This window comes from Dermacentor variabilis, chromosome 6, assembly GCF_050947875.1.
Source record: "Dermacentor variabilis isolate Ectoservices chromosome 6, ASM5094787v1, whole genome shotgun sequence".
Taxonomy (NCBI): domain Eukaryota; kingdom Metazoa; phylum Arthropoda; class Arachnida; order Ixodida; family Ixodidae; genus Dermacentor; species Dermacentor variabilis.
The window spans coordinates 143,582,102-143,601,039 of record NC_134573.1 but is presented as its reverse complement, the minus strand read 5'-3'; the positions used below and the strand labels follow the sequence as shown (position 1 = coordinate 143,601,039).

Genomic DNA, 18,938 nt, shown 5'->3' with positions numbered 1-18,938 from the left:
GATTCGCTGCTGTCTCTATTCTATTAGTTTTTAACTCAGCTTCAATAATTCTTATTCGCAGGCAACTAGGATTTCTTTACGCCGAATGTAAAGAAATCGCGCTAACAAGCTACTCTTAAGCGTGTCATCCGCACACATTGTTGTGCCAAACCGAGACCAATGAATAAACCGTGCTGCCAGCAGCAAAGGTTGGTGAAAGACCTCACAGGGCTCGGCCTTCAACATTACTTGATGGCCATACTGATCCTCAACTTCATCTGACGAGGTTAATAGTCTTTGATGAGACCTCATTTCAGCTTTCAACGGCTAACAACGACCTCACCTTGAGCTCATCTCAACCTCAGTATTGAGGTTGCGATGAGTATTTAATCTTATTCGTAAAGCTGAATGTCAACCTCATTGTTGAGGTATCGGTCGGAAGGACGGTGTAAGAATATTCTTACACCGTGGTCGGAAGATAAAGTTTAACCTAACTTCTTGAGTTCGAGACCGGAAACTATATGCAAAATATAACTTATCTTTGTTTTCTGTGTATAAACCGTTGTAAGTGTGTTCTGATGCCGCTGATGCAGAAGGCTTACAGCTGTGACGCAGCTGAGTAAGTGCAATTTTTCATGAAACGTTTCGCAAGTATAATGTTTCGGCTGCGAAGCATGCTTTGTAACGACTTATGGCTTCGGTAATCTATACCTAAATGTGGACGTATTTCTAAGAGGCAAACATCTTTACAGACAAAAAAGTCTACAAGGTACAGCGCGGACTCATCTAAAAATTACGAACAAATGCGCTCCTGAACAGCCGCGGCCATCTCTAACCTGGAAACTTGACATCACTGAGCCAAACCGAGACCAATGAATAAACCGTGCTGCCAGCAGCAAAGGTTGGTGAAAGACCTCACAGGGCTCGGCCTTCAACATTACTTGATGGCCATACTGATCCTCAGCTTCATCTGACGAGGTTAATAGTCTTTGATGAGACCTCACGCGACCACAGACTCACAGATGAGGTTGAGGTCAAAATTGTCGACGTCACTCGCAAAATATCTAGCCTTGCCAACGTTACCTCACACTTTATGCGGTTGGGATCAAATCGAAGTTGAGGCCACAGCTTCGTGAGGTCGGACTTTCGAGAAAGTTACACTTTCGGTCGGCAAACATGGGGGGTTTTCCGCAAGCAGTCTGGGAGTCATTCGTGTCCGCGCTCATTTGATTTGTTCTTCGGCTACGCATGCAGCGCTGCGCGAAGCAGCCCACACGAACGCAATCACGCATTTGTGAAGGGGACTTCAAGATCAACTCTTGCATGCACTCTAACGGCCGCCGTCATGGCCGCCGTCTTGGCCGAGAGTCGCACTGGTTAACATTCCCAGAGCTGTGTAGCTGTAGTAAACATAGAGAAATACCTAACAAAATAGACGGAAGGATGGCGCCGAAGATTGCTTAATATTGTTACGCGAACGAAGGAATAAGAACTGGAGACTATTTGCAAGGTGTATTTGCAAAGGATAAATGCAGCGCTAGCCGGTTCAGCCGACAGCTCGAGAGCCACAGAGCGTTCGTCTTCGTCGGAGCGCCCGCGTGCATCGGCCACGAGAGAGACACGCAATATGCATGCATCAATGTTAGGGCCTCGCGTGCATCTAGTGCAACACGCGTGGGAAACCACCTGCTGCAAGTTATTTTTTCTTCCAATTTCATTTCCGCTTTCCACTATTTCTATATAACTGAAATTAACAGTCGATTTTCCCAATGCCCCCTCTCTGGCTTTGTTGTCCGCTTGCTACCATGGCTGTAACAAACAAGTCTTTCTAACGAGCAATTTTTTTTTACGACAAAAGAACGTCACATAGTATATCAGGAATGTTCCTATGAGTGTGCCTCTGTTTCTCAGACCCAAGAATGTACCGGCGAGTCTGGGACACCGAACATCATTTTAAAACCGTGCCGGCCGATCTTATTAAAAGGTCGGCCCGAGTTCCGCCCCAGTCGGTCCAATCACGGCTACACGTGCGTATTCTGTGCGTGAACTTCTATTTGCCCGAGTCCGAGCCTCGACCTGATCTGCTCAGAGACTTTGGTGGAGTAGTTCGAAAATATAGCCTTTCGACACGCTCCAACTTTGAGTACCCTCGCCTGGCACGCGCTGCATGCTAGCAGAACTGACGTAGCGATCCTTTAGAGAGAGCTATGCGGGCACAAGTCTGTAGTCAGTGCATGCCTCGATGCTGTAGCGCGTTGCTAAGCTTGATTCTACAGATACATCCTGCAACCTGGCCACTGTTGTGCCATTACCACAAGCCCGGATTCCGAATCTGCAAGATGGAGAATTTTCCTGCGAGCGCCCTTTGGACAAACCCGGGGCTGCGCCGAAAGGCACAGCGCCCTAATTCTCCCTTGACAAGCCAAGATGCTGAGCCGTCAGGCAGTGGTGTCCTCCGGAGAAGCATCGGCGGGCAACATGTTCAAACGTGTCGCCAAGTGCCAGACAGCCCGGCGCCGTACATCCCCTTCCCTGGAGGTCACCGCGCCCGCCAGTTTTGAACGGGGTGGCGAGCGTGATCGCTGGTTGGGACCCCTCCGACGACCGTCGAGTGCTCACTTTGTATTGGGCCGTTTGAGTGACAATGGTTTCTGGGGGCTTATAAGCCACAGCGCGCCGCCTGGAAAACCGGATCCGCCGACCCACCGGGAGCAGAGTGCCGCTCTCGACTGGAGTGAGATGTGTCACGCGCTTTCGCCGGACGTCGCCGTGCGAGAACAGTCGCGTTTGCTGTGAGCTCTCGGCCCCAGTGCCGATCCCTTCATGTCCTGTATAATGACCTGTATATAGTGTATAAAGTCCCTTTTGTTATTCTCACCGACGCCTGACTCGGAGTCTTCGCTACCAACGCTCTGTCACGAAACGGGTGACGAGCGCTACGGGACCACCTCAAAGTCGTAACAGTGGTGGCAGCGGTGGGATTGACCGGCATCAGCTACCTCGGCGCGGTGAGTGCCTGAAGTTTACCTCAAACACCAGACTTTCTCTGACACAGGTTATAGTAGCTTAGGGAAGGATTTGGTATTGCATTGTGATAACCTTGTGTGTTTCAAGCCTAGTAAGAGTGTTTTGAAAACCAGGGGATGCTGAGGGGGTAAACAGGGCAGTGTGTGAAATACTTGCATATGTCTTACTAGTAGCATTATAGTAGCGTACGGCAGGTATATTCAAAAAGGGTAAACAGCAGGAGGACAGTGTGAACGATGGAGAAGTACAAGGTGAAGGAACTTCTCGAAATTTGTGAGGAGTTGGGCATTGAGTTGGGCTCAACCAAAAGAAAGAATGCGATCCTTGAGGTCATGAGGACTGGGGACGTAACGGCTGAGGAAGCCGCAGAGGCCTTGGCGGGTATCAATGAACGTCGGGAAAGGGAGGAGAAGGAACGTTGCGAGGAGGAAAGGAAAGAAAAGGAACGTCGGGAGTGGCAGGCAGAAAAGGAACGTCGGGAGTTGCAGGCAGAAAAGGAACGTCGGGAGTTGCAGGCAGAAAAGGAACGTCGGGAGTTGCAGGCAGAAAGGGAACGTCGCGAGCACGAGCTTAAAATGAAAGAGTTGGAGACTCGAAACAGCTCGCCGGCGCCTAGTCTCACTTCTAACGTTCCAAGAATACGCGATCAACTTCCACCCTTTGTCGTCGGAGAGGATATGGCCAAATACCTCGTGAAATTTGAGCACGTGTGCGAACGAAATAGCATTGAGCGATCCCTCTGGGCACAGAATCTGTTAGCCTTGCTTCCTGGGGAGGCATCAGACGTAATAACTTGCTTATCGAAAGAGGCGTTTGAGAGCTACAGTGATGTGAAGGAAGCGCTACTGCGGAAGTACAAATTGTCGCCCGAAGCTTTCCGGCAGAGGTTCCGGTATGCAAAAAAGGGCAAGGAGTCGAATGTTGACTTCGCGTTTCGTCTAAAAGCCGACTTGGTGGAATGGCTGAAGGGCGAAGAGGTTTACGACGACCGCGACAAAATCGTCGAATGCATCGCGTTGGAGCAGTTCTACCGTTGCATTGATGAGGATGTCCGGCTCTGGCTGCAAGATAGGCTAAAAGAGGTTAAGCTAAACAAGGCAGCAGAGTTAGCGGAAGAGTATTACACCCGCCGCAGCTTGCACAGCAAGGCAGTGCGCGTAGAAAAAGCAGATAGGAGAGATGGGTTTTCCGGGAAGCCCGAAAAACGGAAGCCGTTAACTTGTTACAATTGCAAAAAGCAAGGGCACATCGCTGCAAACTGCCCAGAGAAAATTGCTTTTGCAACAAAACAGCGAAACGATGCGACGCGTTATTGTGAAGAACGGAAACCGTTAACCTGTTACAATTGCAAACAGCAAGGGCACATCGCTGCGGACTGCCAAGAGAAAATTGCTTTTGCAACGATACAGGAAACGCACAAGAACATACGACTATTGGAGCCCTATGTGCAGGAAACTAAAGTAAACGGTAAGAAGTGCCGAGCACTTAGGGACTCTGCAGCAACTATGGACGTGGTCCACCCGTCCTTCGTCTCCTCGAGTGATTTTACGGGAGAGTGCGCTAGGATACGGCAAGTGGCCGAGGAGGACAGTGTCAGTTTACCGATCGCAACGGTTAGCATTGAAGGAGCGTTTGGGAAACTTAACACTGAAGCCGCTGTGTCTGCCGCCCTCCCGGAGCACTTTTCCTACCTCTTCTCAAATAGCTCGGAGCAGCTGCTGAAGGATCAGGGCAAATCATTCTTTGCCGACGTGGCGTACATGGCCCTCACGCGATCCAAAGCGCGCCCGCTGTCGAGGGAACTTGACTTTGCGTCGGTGAGCGAAAGGCGGTGCGGCACCCGGACTGATCAAGGTAACCTGAGTGGCGAGCAGTCACGGGAGAGGCAGAGCTCGGAGGCTGGCGTAGGCGAGCGGGTCCTGGAAGTGAGTGGGAGTGACGCGTGCAGTGCTAGCCGCGATATAGACGCGACGCCGCAATTAGGCGACGCGGGCTCCACACTCGCTCCGGTTTCCGCCAGCTGGCAGGAGCAGGCGGCAGTTGAAAGAGAAACTCTGATTCGCGAGCAACAGGAAGACTGTTCACTAGCCGATCTGAGGAAGAGCGTCAAACGGGGAGTGGAAAAAAAGTGGGTTTCATTTGGCAAGGAATCTGGCTTATTGTACCGCCGCTACACGGATAAGCAGGGTCACAAATATAAGCAGCTTCGGATTCCGCGAAAATATCGCCGGGAAAAATGAATGACCTCATTTGCTTCCTCAGTAGTATGTTTTCGGTCCAAGTGATTTCAAGGGGACCATTCTATTTGTCATTGTTATTGCTGATTATTAATTGTTCCTGATCTTTTGGTGTGTTGTTCATTTGAAAAAGGGTTGTTTTGAGCCTTGTATACTAGATCGTACACCTGCCTCTTGTTGCAGCGGGAGCAAAAAGGGGGGATAGCAATTCAGTTAGGTTGATTTGGATTATAGCCTTGTCTGGTGTTTGACGGGAGACAGAGGGCACTTGTTCGTGTTGGGTGTTGCCTTTTGCCGGTCGGTTTTGCAAGCTGCAGAACGACCAACCGGGACCAGTGGCGAGAAGCAAGGGCTTAGGAACGACCCGAGCGGAGCTGGTTGAGGTGCCTTGGCGACAACACGGTGAGCCGAGCTCCTGTCCTGGCGAGTGGGACCTGGGCACGTGAAGTGACCTGGCGTCCCGACACTGGACGTAAACTTGGACGAGCCTGACGAACGTGCGCGCCTGGCATCCGAGCCACGTGGAGGCAGCTCGTCTTCCCGGCGCCTTATCTGAGGGCGGGGATGCTGTTGTGCCATTACCACAAGCCCGGATTCCGAATCTGCAAGATGGAGAATTTTCCTGCGAGCGCCCTTTGGACAAACCCGGGGCTGCGCCGAAAGGCACAGCGCCCTAATTCTCCCTTGACAAGCCAAGATGCTGAGCCGTCAGGCAGTGGTGTCCTCCGGAGAAGCATCGGCGGGCAACATGTTCAAACGTGTCGCCAAGTGCCAGACAGCCCGGCGCCGTACATCCCCTTCCCTGGAGGTCACCGCGCCCGCCAGTTTTGAACGGGGTGGCGAGCGTGATCGCTGGTTGGGACCCCTCCGACGACCGTCGAGTGCTCACTTTGTATTGGGCCGTTTGAGTGACAATGGTTTCTGGGGGCTTATAAGCCACAGCGCGCCGCCTGGAAAACCGGATCCGCCGACCCACCGGGAGCAGAGTGCCGCTCTCGACTGGAGTGAGATGTGTCACGCGCTTTCGCCGGACGTCGCCGTGCGAGAACAGTCGCGTTTGCTGTGAGCTCTCGGCCCCAGTGCCGATCCCTTCATGTCCTGTATAATGACCTGTATATAGTGTATAAAGTCCCTTTTGTTATTCTCACCGACGCCTGACTCGGAGTCTTCGCTACCAACGCTCTGTCACGAAACGGGTGACGAGCGCTACGGGACCACCTCAAAGTCGTAACACCACAGCACCTTTATGGCGCACGCGTCGCGTCACTCACCCAATTTGCGAGAGCAAGAATCACTTCTCTTGAAAAACACAGCTGTGTAGACGCACTGGCCATTTATGCGCCGGGTACGTTGCGACGCCCTCACACATCGGTAAATGTGCGACGCCAGCTGATTAACTGGTTATTCACATACTAGTGATTGACTAGCTATAAATTATTTACCTCTGAGAGGTAGAGAGAGAAGTTATAAGGAAAGGCAGAAAGGTTGATTAGGTTGAGTCCGATTGGCTACCCTGCACTGCGTAAAAATGAAAGGCGGCTGAAATGTGAGAAGGAAGAGACAGCTCGCATTATGCACGTACGCATGCGCAACGGCGCGTTAATGGCTGAGTTCGTTAAAAGCTGTCTCACAAGCCGGTGCATCTCAAGCAATGCAGAATCGCTTTTGTGGCTTTGCTCATCGCAGACGTACGATAGCCACGGTACACCACGATCTTCGGTAAAAGGCCCGTAGTTTTACTCTCCCTAAAGCTGCCCCAAGGACAAGCGATTACCTCAGAGAAACCTGTTGTGATTTTGGTTTTGAGGCCTATCACTGCTCGAGGTGATCTCAGCCTTGTAGAAATCTTGAAACGGTTTGGAGATCGTTGATCATCAGTCTTATTTGGGAGGAGTTTTATGACCATCGCAAGGCGTCTTCAAGAAGTCTCCAATCACTCCTGCCTGTAGTCAACCGACTATGTACTATGCCTGCAAGCTTCCCGATTTCATCTTGTTACCTAATTCTTCCCCTGTACCTAGTTCCCCTTCCCTGTAACACTATAATCACTGTAACAGGCCACTGGTTATCTGTTCTACACATCAGACAATGCCCAGCTTCATATCTTCCTCTTATCTCCGCTAGAATATAGGCTGCACTCATTGGCTCTCTATTACATAACCCTGTCTCCTTGTCTGTTCAATTACGTCTATGATTTCTCGTTCACTCGCTCGCTGCGTGGTTTTCAGCCTCTAATTACGACATAATAACAACAATAATGTCCACTGCAGGACGAAGGTATCTGCCAGGAATCTCCAACTGTACCCCGATCTCGTGTTCAACCGATTCCATCCTCGGGCTCGAAAATTTCCTAATTTCGGCACACCACCCCGTTCTCCGGTCATCCTGGACTGCGCTTCCCTTCTCATTGGCGCCCGTTCTGTAAAGCTATAACGAACCAGCCTTTCCTTCTTCGCACTTGCTCTTCAAATTGCGGTGACACGTCACAGGTGCTCTAAACAATAATTTTCTTCCCACACCGCAGGGGGAGCGTATAAAGAGGAAAACGTTTTATTTGGCCACATACCTGCAGGGCCTTCCTCTTCTTCAGGTACTCCATGCTCGTGTACAGGCTCGGGTGCTGGGCGCGCTGGTAGGCGTCGTAGTTCAGCATGTCGTCGAACCAGTCCTCTAGGGCGTGCAGCGGGAACACCACGTGCGTGCACACGTTGGCCGGCACGTCGTGCACCGTGTACCGATAATTGCCGGGCCTCGCGAAGGCGCTCAGGTTCAGGTGGCAGAACACGGCCGGGCTCCCGCTGTCCAGGACCGCGGCGCGGCCGCCGCGCGCTGACGCCAGGAACGCCACTTCGCTGTCCATCTCGATGTCCGAGGCCACCACGTCCTTGAGGAAGTTGATGCGCCGCAGGTAGTTGATCAGGGCCCCTGCGGAGCGCGGGAACGAGGGAAAGAAAAAAAGAGTTGACGCGGTGGAGACGTCTTTTTTTAACGTAGCTGGCTGTGTCAGATGGCACTGCTGTTTCGTTGCGGCGTAATCTAAATTGTTCTTTTTTTTTTAGGCGAAAGCCTTAAATATCGTGTTTCAAGGTCGCGTTGTGAGGTACAGAAAATATCAACTGACCCAAGGAAAGCCAGAAGCGAACCAAAGCATGTGCAGCCGTGTATGAGACATGATTAATGATTAGCAAAGTTAATTAATGATTGATCAGTTATTGGATTAGGGTGGATTAGGTAGGGCTAATGTGTATTAAGGAGCATTATGGTGGATTAAGCTCGATCAAGGTAGACCAAGGAGGATGAAGGGGAACTAAAGTAGGCTTTACCAGGCTTTCGCCTTCGCGTCTCTAGGCGATCGCTAAGGACACCTGGTTTTTTTTAGCGGCGTCGCCATAGATGACACAGACTCAGCTTTGTTTCGAACGGCAAAGGAAGCAATGATCACAAAGGTGTTGCTAAATTAAAGCTGCAAAATGGGAATGGTGCGAAACTTCAGCGAAAATCGGCAATCCGGTTTCGCCATAGCAGAGTCGTGTATACCTGGCTCTCCTGTTTACGCAATGCTCAGCATGTGTTTACTGTGGCCAGAATCTCGCGAAACCTGTGGCGACCCGCCGTGGTTGCTCAGTGGCTATGGTGTTGGGCTGCTGAGCACGAGGTCGCGGGATCGAATCCCGGCCACGGCGGCCGCATTTCGATGGGGGCGAAATGCGAAAACACCCGTGTGCTTAGATTTAGGTGCACGTTAAAGAACCCCAGGTGGTCAAAATTTCCGGAGTCCTCCACTACGGCGTGCCTCATAATCAGAAAGTGGTTTTGGCACGTAAAACCCCAAATATTATTATTATTAAACCTGTGGCGAATGTATAAGATATGAAGGATGACGTCAACCATCTACGCACACACACGCACGCGCACGCACATACACGCGCACACGCACATACACGCGCACACGCACATACACACGCACACGCACATACACACGCACACGCACATACATAAATACACGCACATACACGCGCACACGCACACACACGCACACGCATATACATAAATACACGCACACATACATACATAAATACACACACACATACATACGTACGTACATACATACATACATACATACATACGTACGTACGTACGTACGTACATACATACATACGTACGTACGTACATACATACATACATACATACATACATACATACATACATACATACATACATACATACATACATAGTGTGTGTGTGTGTGTCCTCGACATGGCAACTTTTCACGCCTGCCCTTTGTATCGTTCTGCCTTTCTTTCGAGTACCATCTGCGCGTTGATTTTCGGGGACTAGGCACTACACATGGTTGCCGGGCGTTTCCGGGCATTGTATGGTTCGCGGTGGCTTTCAATAACGCCCGCGTTGCGATCGGCCCGCATCACGCACTAGCGCTATACTCTTCTCCTACACTGTCGTCGAGGCGCGGAGCGCACAGAAATCGCCGCTCGCTTATCAATTGGCTTGAGCCGATATCGAACGAGCCTTCCTTTATACATTTTGCTATCATTACGCTTCATACTTGTCACGTGACCCTTCCTTCTACTCCTTATAATTTTTTTCTTCATGATTCTAGCTCCGTAGACGATTCGCTACTTATGACAGCGAGTATAGTGTTCAGTGTGCTATATACGCTAAAGTACAGTATAAACATTATTTTCTATCATATGAAGAATATGTGATCTATTGCACCTATAAGAAAAAATTGGCGGATCCCACGCACTGTGGGAATCGATATAAGCGAACCTTTGTTTGCTGTTTGATTGACGATGATTAGCGGGGATGCTGGCGGCGAATGTGTAATTTCTTGTGCGTTTAGTGCAATACGAGCGTGGTTAGCCGACGTTAAACATTACCTTGCGTCCACCGCTGCTGTTCGTCTGCGTATAGTCCACGAAACACACGGGGAGACGTGTTTGCTTGAGACGTGCGCCATTTTTCATAATCTCTGAGAGGGTTGAGCATTATCATTGCCTCACAGGACATATCGCGTCGTGGCAGAAGCGTTAAACTTTGATTGAATTATGGGGCCGTACGTAATTCGACTGATTATTATAATGTTATGTATACATTGTACACATACATTCCCGGTATATGCACCGCGTTTCGCTGCATAGCGATGACGCTCCTGTTCCGCACGACGCTTCTCCCGTGCCTGGGCGTCCTCGACGCTTAGTGCACGCATCCCCTCCTAGAGGAGGCGATGGTGCGCGCTTTGTAGCCATTTTGCTGGCCCGTCTTTACGTGCTGCTTGTGCTTACGTGGCCAGCACGCTGTTGAAACGCCAGCTATACAAGCGCTCTCTTCAGGCCATGGACGATTGTAATGTTTGCACTATCACAGCCCAGCACCCGACATCCACAGCCCAGCACCTGCATTTTCGTCGCACAGGAAAGCAAGCACAGCACGTGCCGTACACACAAACTGTGAAACGCTGCTGCGGTGGCGCCGGCACGGATGCGCGGAGGCGAGCGCCATCTGGTAGTGTTGCAGGAAACCCAGCGGCGCGCGCGATCAAGACCACAGCATCACCGCCTGGAGAGTCGGGATAACACGCAAAGAAAGCTTCGCCTTAGAAAACGATAAGGAAATACACGGTCCCTTTGAGGAGCACTTGCCGCTGCAATCTTGACCTAACATTGAATAACGTAAATGGACGAGCTCTGCTACGCGACAAAGGGTGTTGTTCTCGTCTCTCATTTATTTTTTCACGCGGCGTAATGGTGGTGGTGGATACAAAAGACGCGAATAAGTGTGCACAGCTTTTACGACGGTGTCAACTTGCCAAAAGGTTCGTGGTGTTCAGTGCACCGTAAACAACAACGAAGAAAGGCTGGATCGCGCTCGTCCCGTCTTTACTTTTCCTTGTTGTTTTTCACTCCGCGTTGTTATCATGGCTACATTCCAACTGGCCCGGTTCTCCATCTTTGCATACACTCTTTTGTCAAAAGGACCGATTGAAATCAAAAGCGAAACCTATGTGCTTGACCACGGGACCTCTTTCTGTATACTGAGTAACTTGTAACCTTACTGAAACCTCTAATGAACTTCTGGTTGCCATTCTGAAGCGAAGCAATACGTAAAGCTGCGTCCGAGACATGAACGCATCAAGCAGCGTAATTGGCACTGACCGGGCAGCAGCGTCAGGAAGACAATGATGAGTATCAGACAGGAACCGCATATGTAGAGCAACGAGGTCCTCAGGACATGGTCGTCGACTCGCACCCGAAGGTGGCGTCGACGACGCAGCAGCTGCTCCTCGGACGACGCCGTGGTGGCGGCGGCGGCGGCAGCGGCGGCGGCTGCCTGCTGTCCTTGTGCTTCTTCCTCTTCCTCAACCTTGGCCGCCTCTCGCTTGCTGGCTTGCTTTCTCCTTAAACCATGGAGCTCACCCACTGCGGGTGATTGGCCAGGAAGTCTGTGAGAGGAGAGGGTACGAATGAGAGAATGGATACATTAAAGCGAACCTTTATTTTTTTCCCTCTTAGCCCAACTTTTCAGCTGCTGCCTGCTGGCTGCTGCCTCGCATGATTGACCGGTAGCGGACATAAAGTGGACACAACCAGTGGATGTAGGGGCAACCGACGTGGTCCACGGTGGCAAGTGATGCACGCAAGCTCGGTCATGAGCTCCAACACAAATGCGCCATCATCGTGTTGCGTTTCGCCTGCGACACGTGGTTTTGCCGGCGCGACTGCGGCGGGGCGGCAGACATTTTGGCCCGATCGTCGTCGCCGCAACACTCATCGCCAGGTGTTTCCAGGCGCGACTGCGGCGATGCGACCGCCTAGGGATCATCCTCGCATTCCAGTCATTGTGCCCGAAACAGGCGATGCCAAAGCAGGGATCTCATTCCAGTCATTGTGCCCGAAACAGGCGATGCCAAAGCAGGGATCTCGTTCCAGTCATTATGCCCGAAACAGGCGATGCCAAAGCAGGGACCATCGTCTCATTACAGTCATTGTGCCCGACCGGCAGCGCCACGACAGGGTGCTACGAGATCGTGCTCGACATGGTGCTACGGCATCGCTACGACAGTGTGCGTCACCATTAGCCCATTGTACATTCACGTGCTCGTCTTTTGAGGGGTTCCTTCTTGCCCTCAACTGCGAGAGTATAAAAACAGCTGCCCCGGACGCCAAAGGGAGGGCTCCGATTTCTTCTGTTGAGTGAAGTGCTCTCCCGTCTCTCTACTACGGTCAAACCTGACCGCCAACTCTTTGCGATGTTAAAATAAACAAGTTGTTTCGTTGTTACCAGTCGACTCATGCTTTGCCGGGACCTTCGGATGCTTCCCGTTGTACCCCAGGCCGCCAGGCCAACGCTACCCTTGGGGCTTGCGACCCAGGTACAACCACGGGCGTCAGCGCCGAGTTCCCAACAGATCGTACCAGCAGTCAGATCCAAACATCTGGTTGCCAGCGGTGAGATCGCCTCCGACTTCAAACAACTGTCTGCCAGCGGTGAGATCGCGACAACGGAGGCCAGCAGCGAAGAGATGCAGTTGACTGTATGCTGAGCAGCTCAACGACGATCCGGGAGCAGTGCAACGAGCCCTGTGTGAGGACTGGTTGCCTGCAGCGGAACGACTGCGCTGGACTCTTGGCTGCGAGGTTTGGTGAGTGCGGGACTTTCTTCTTCTGAGCTTTGCCAGGCTTTTTGTTAGTGTCAGAAACAGAGCTGGTAATTGTGGTTGTCGTTGCTGCCGGGTTAGTTTGCGGCAAGACAATAGTAAGCAGTAGAGAAAGCAGCATTCAGAGCAGCCATGGATTTGAAGTCGTTGCGCAAACCGAAATTGTTGGAGCTTGCAAGAGAGTTGGGTCTGGATGTCTCAGACAAACTAAGAAAACCTGAACTGCTAAAGGCTATTCTTGAGTTAGAGGCTGAGGATGACGAGCTGTCGGAATGCCTTGAGACTATTGAGGAGAGGTCAAAAAGACAGGAGCGCGAACTTAAAGAGCAAAAAGAGAAACAGGAGCGCGAACTTAAAGAACAGAAAGAAAAAGAAGAGCGTGAACGTAAAGAACAGAAAGAGCGAGAGCAACAAGAGAAAAAAGAAGAGCGCGAACACGCTTTGGAAATGAAGCGTCTCGAGGTAGAGATGGAACGCGCTCGTAATGGAAGTCAGGCACACGGTGCAGGAGAACGAGTATTGTTCAAAATGACTGACCTGATGCGGCCGTTTAAGCTTGGAGAGGACATTGGTTTGTTCCTGGTTAACTTTGAGCGAACGTGCGAGAAGCAGGGGTTCTCTCGGGAAACGTGGCCACAGCGCTTGCTCACTTTGTTACCCGGCGAGGCGGCCGACGTAGTCGCTCGCTTGGATAGAGAGGAGGCAGAGGATTTCGACACAGTGAAATCGAGTCTTCTAAAAAAGTACCGGCTGTCTGCGGAGGCGTTCCGTCGGAAGTTTCGGGAAAATGAGAAAGGCAGAAGTGAGTCATATACAGAATTTGCGTATAGGCTTATGTCGAACATGCAGGAGTGGCTCAAAGAAGAGAAAGCGTTTGGTGACCACGATAAAGTTCTGCAGTGTTTCGGGCTAGAACAGTTTTATAGTCGGTTACCGGAGAACGTGCGATACTGGGTCTTGGATAGGCCAGACGTGAGTACGGTGGCTAGAGCCGCTGAGCTAGCCGAGGAGTTTGTGACGCGTCGAGCTCGCGGAGCTAAGGACGGTCAAAAGGGTGAATTTGGCTCGAAGTTTGAGAGGCCGAAGTTCACACCCATGAGAGCAAAGGGGAACACGCGTAGTGCGGATGCGAGTGGAAGCAGTGCGACCGAACCTAAGGAGACGGCGGCAGCCGAAGCCGAACGCAGAAAGCGGTTCGAGATGAGGCGAGCGGGCGTTTGTTATACGTGCCAGAAGCCGGGTCACTTTTCGGCGCAGTGTCCGGAAACAACACCAAAAGTTGTGTTTTTTTCAATAGGCAGCACTGACGAGAACATGAAGCTTCTCGAGCCTTACATGCGAGACCTCCTCGTAAACGGGAAAGAGTGCCGAGTGCTTCGCGATTCCGCAGCTACGATGGATGTAGTTCACCCGTCTTACGTAGAACCCCATATGTTCACGGGCGAGTGCGCATGGATCAAGCAAGCCGTGGAAGCTCATAGCGTGTGTCTGCCGGTAGCAAAAGTGCTTATTGAAGGACCTTTCGGAGCGCTTGAGACAGAGGCGGCAGTGTCATCTATGCTGCCACCCCAGTACCCGTACCTATTTTCAAACAGGTCCGATCACCTCCTGCGCGAGAAGGGGCTTTTGTTTGGTGAAGCTAGTGTTCAGGCCTTAACCAGATCGAAGGTTCGGGAGCTCGCTGCAAAGGCGGTAGTTGCGGGGCCGACGTTATCAAACAACGAAAAAGGGTCAGAGGCGCAGCAAGCTGATATTCCGAGCACGCCCGAACTGAATAAACTTGAGTCTGTAACGTTAAAGGCGCCAGATACTGGAGAGGAAATGCCCGACACGGGAAAGTTAGAAGAGCTATCTACTGATTTGCTCATCGCGCCTACGTCAGGCGGACTTGATAGGTTGCTAAAAGTCAGCCGGTCGGCTTTGATAGCCGAGCAAAAAAAGGATGGCAGCCTGGAAAACGTGCGCTGCAATGTCAAAGAAGGTATCGCCAGGAAAACTGCGCGTTTTGTGGAAAGGGGTGGAGTCCTGTACCGGAAGTATCTAGACCGCCGAGGAGTGGAGTTCGATCAGCTGGTCGTGCCTCAATGCTATCGTCAGGATCTGTTGCGCTTGTCACATGGGGGTTCGTGGTCCGGACACCTAGGAGTTAAGAAAACTAAGGACCGTCTCTTGCAAGAGTACTATTGGCCAGGGTGTTTTCGGGACGCAGACCATTTCGTGAGGACGTGTGACACTTGTCAGCGGGTGGGCAAACCAGGGGACAAATCGAGGGCGCCGTTGAAATTGGTACCTATCATTACGGAGCCTTTTAGACGGCTCGTTATTGATACTGTGGGACCTCTGCCGGTAACAGCCACGGGGTACAGACACATTTTGACTGTGATCTGCCCAGCGACAAAGTTCCCTGAAGCAGTGCCGCTTAAAGAACTCAGCTTAGTTGAGATAGTTAATGCACTACTGTCCATATTTGCGCGAGTTGGTTTTCCTGCGGAAATCCAATCAGATCAGGGCACAGTGTTTACTAGCGCTTTGACGACAACTTTTCTCGAAAGGTGTGGGGTAAAGCTGTTACACAGCTCAGTGTACCACCCACAGTCGAATTCCGTTGAGAAGCTCCACTCCGTCATGAAGCGCGTGTTGAGAGCGTTGTGTTTTGAACATCGAACTGACTGGGAGCTGTGTCTGCCTGGGGTGATGTTTGCTTTAAGGACCGCGCCGCATGCGGCTACGGGGTTTTCGCCAGCTGAACTGGTGTACGGTCGCTCGCTTCGATCTCCGCTTCGCATGCTTCGAGAATCGTGGGAAGGTAGGGGCGACGACCCAGTCGTGGTGGAGTACGTGCTTAAGCTCCTCGAACGCTTAAGAAGGGCACAGGAGTTGTCAGGTGAAGCATTGGCAAAGGCCCAGCAGAGGGCCAAGGTTTATTATGATCGGACAGCCAGGGCCCGTCGTTTTGAGGTTGGCGATGAGGTCATGATATTGCGCACATCGCTAAACAACAAACTAGACGTGCAGTGGGAGGGCCCAGCGCGAATTGTTCAGAAACTGTCGGACGTTAACTACGTGGTAAGTCTGCCAGGAAAGCGGAAAGCACAGCAAGTTTACCACTGTAATCTGCTCAAACCTTATAGACAAAGGGAAGCAGTGGTGTGCCTGATGGTAAACGTTCCTGAAGAGCTTCCGGTCGAGCTTCCGGGACTAGGCTCAGTGACGAACAGGGAAGACACCGGTCAAGTCATTAGTGACCTTATCAGTAAAGCACCGCTGTCGCCCGAGCAGAAAACCGAACTACACCAGCTATTACAAGAGTTTCAAGGTCTGTTCTCTGAGAGGCCTGGTAGGACTTCTGTACTTACTCATGATATTGAACTTACCTCCCCAGAGCCAGTACGATCCAAGGCGTATCGGGTGTCACCCCGCCAGAGCGATATTATGGAGGCTGAGGTAAAGAAAATGCTACAGCTCGGTGTTATTGAGGCAGGTGAGAGTGATTATACCTCCCCTTTGATTTTAGTTGAGGTACCGGGCAAGGAACCTCGTCCTTGCGTCGACTACCGCAGGCTTAATTCCATCACTAAGGATCAAATTTATCCGATCCCTAACATCGAGGAGCGCCTTGAGAAAGTTAGTAGCGCTCAGTTTATTTCCACCCTAGATCTTGTCAGGGGTTATTGGCAGGTTCCACTTACAGAAGAGGCTAGTAGGTATGCGGCGTTCATTTCACCAATGGGAACATTCCGTCCTAAAGTGTTGAGTTTTGGTTTGAAGAACGCGCCATACTGTTTTTCAAGCCTCATGGATAAAGTGTTACGGGGACAGCAAGAATTCGCTTTACCGTATCTAGACGACGTAGCGATATTCTCCGCATCCTGGTCTGAGCATATGGCACACTTGCGGGCAGTGCTAACCCGCCTGCGCGAAGCGGGCTTGACAGTCAAGGCTCCTAAATGCCAGTTAGCACAGGCCGAGGTTGTCTACCTCGGTCACGTGATTGGTCAGGGTCGTCGCCGCCCCTCTGAAATAAAAGTGGCCGCTGTGCGAGACTTTCCGCAACCGCGCACCAAGACCGATATTCGGTCGTTCTTGGGTGTCGCCGGCTACTATCAGAGGTACATCCCTAGGTACTCTGATATCGCGGCTCCCCTGACGGATGCTCTAAGAAAGACAGAGCCTCAAACAGTCGTCTGGGACGAGACAAAGGAAAGAGCTTTTAGCGCCCTAAAGAGTGCCCTAACAAGCCAGCCTGTGCTACGATCGCCAGACTACACAAAAGGGTTCATTGTTCAGTGCGATGCTAGTGAGCGAGGCATGGGCGTTGTACTGTGCCAACGGGAAAATGGAGAAGTAGAACACCCCGTCCTGTATGCTAGTCGTAAGCTGACCAGTCGTGAGCAGGCGTATAGCGCCACCGAGAAAGAGTGTGCGTGTCTCGTGTGGGCCGTTCAGAAATTGTCATGCTATCTAGCCGGCTCGAGGTTTATCATTGAGACGGATCACTGCCCTCTCCAATGGCTGCAGACCATCTCTCCCAAAAATGGCCGCCTCCTGCGCTGGAGCCTCGCTTTACAACAATATTCCTTTGAGGTGCGTTACAAAAAGGGGAGTCTCAACGGTAACGCCGATGGCTTAAGTCGAAGCCCCTAACGTAGGAATCAGCCTCAAAATTGTTTGTTACTGATGTTTTTCTTCCTGAGGCAGGATTTTTTTTAACATATTGCTTTTGTTTAGTGTTTCAAAGTGATGATATGCTTTCTAGTGCAATTTTTCAATTTGTGGACGCGTTCTGAGTGATGCTAGACTACTGTAAGGAACTAGGCAGTGGTATAAAAAGGGGAAAGAGCCTGGCAGGGCTTAGTGAGGGTTGTGCCGTGCTTGCTGACTGAGCGGTTGAGTTTCAGCGTAGTTCTAACGCTTGCCGGGAACGAGAACAAAAATGTGAACTCTCCCGAAGTCACTTTGCAGTGTCCCGTGCGAACCTGAACAAGAGAACGAGGCCTTCTCTGTGCGCTGCGCTCAAGAAACGTCGAGGGACGCCCGACTTCGGTTATGAGCATCATCGAGCGACATCCCTCCGGACAGCGGATGCAGTCCCCTGTCCATCGGGATCTCCTTCCCCCGGCGGGGCGGTCTGTTGCGTTTCGCCTGCGACACGTGGTTTTGCCGGCGCGACTGCGGCGGGGCGGCAGACATTTTGGCCCGATCGTCGTCGCCGCAACACTCATCGCCAGGTGTTTCCAGGCGCGACTGCGGCGATGCGACCGCCTAGGGATCATCCTCGCATTCCAGTCATTGTGCCCGAAACAGGCGATGCCAAAGCAGGGATCTCATTCCAGTCATTGTGCCCGAAACAGGCGATGCCAAAGCAGGGATCTCGTTCCAGTCATTATGCCCGAAACAGGCGATGCCAAAGCAGGGACCATCGTCTCATTACAGTCATTGTGCCCGACCGGCAGCGCCACGACAGGGTGCTACGAGATCGTGCTCGACATGGTGCTACGGCATCGCTACGACAGTGTGCGTCACCATTAGCCCATTGTACATTCACGTGCTCGTCTTTTGAGGGGTTCCTTCTTGCCCTCAACTGCGAGAGTATAAAAACAGCTGCCCCGGACGCCAAAGGGAGGGCTCCGATTTCTTCTGTTGAGTGAAGTGCTCTCCCGTCTCTCTACTACGGTCAAACCTGACCGCCAACTCTTTGCGATGTTAAAATAAACAAGTTGTTTCGTTGTTACCAGTCGACTCATGCTTTGCCGGGACCTTCGGATGCTTCCCGTTGTACCCCAGGCCGCCAGGCCAACGCTACCCTTGGGGCTTGCGACCCAGGTACAACCACGGGCGTCAGCGCCGAGTTCCCAACAGATCGTACCAGCAGTCAGATCGAAACAATCGTCATTCCGTCATCATCCTTTTAATGCCCTCATGTGACCATTCCTTTGTTGTCACGCCGCCATCACTCTGTCGCCATCGTCGCGCTGTCATTATGATTACTTCGTCGTCATCATTCAGTTGTCTCCTTCGTT

The 18,938-nt window shown here is 51.6% G+C and overlaps 1 protein-coding gene across 1 annotated transcript in view; it reads right to left on the bottom strand.

The window, feature by feature from the left end:
• LOC142586313 (chitinase-3-like protein 2) overlaps window positions 1-11,814 on the bottom strand; it is a 39,412-nt gene extending 27,598 nt beyond the window's left edge. Inside the window, exons 1-3 of the mRNA XM_075697558.1 lie at window positions 11,780-11,814; window positions 11,417-11,703; window positions 7,810-8,168 (exon numbers count right to left, since the gene is read on the bottom strand). Coding sequence (XP_075553673.1) covers window positions 7,810-8,168; window positions 11,417-11,703; window positions 11,780-11,814 — 681 coding nt within the window. The remainder of the gene's footprint in view (window positions 1-7,809; window positions 8,169-11,416; window positions 11,704-11,779) is intronic.
• Window positions 11,815-18,938: the final 7,124 nt, after the last annotated feature.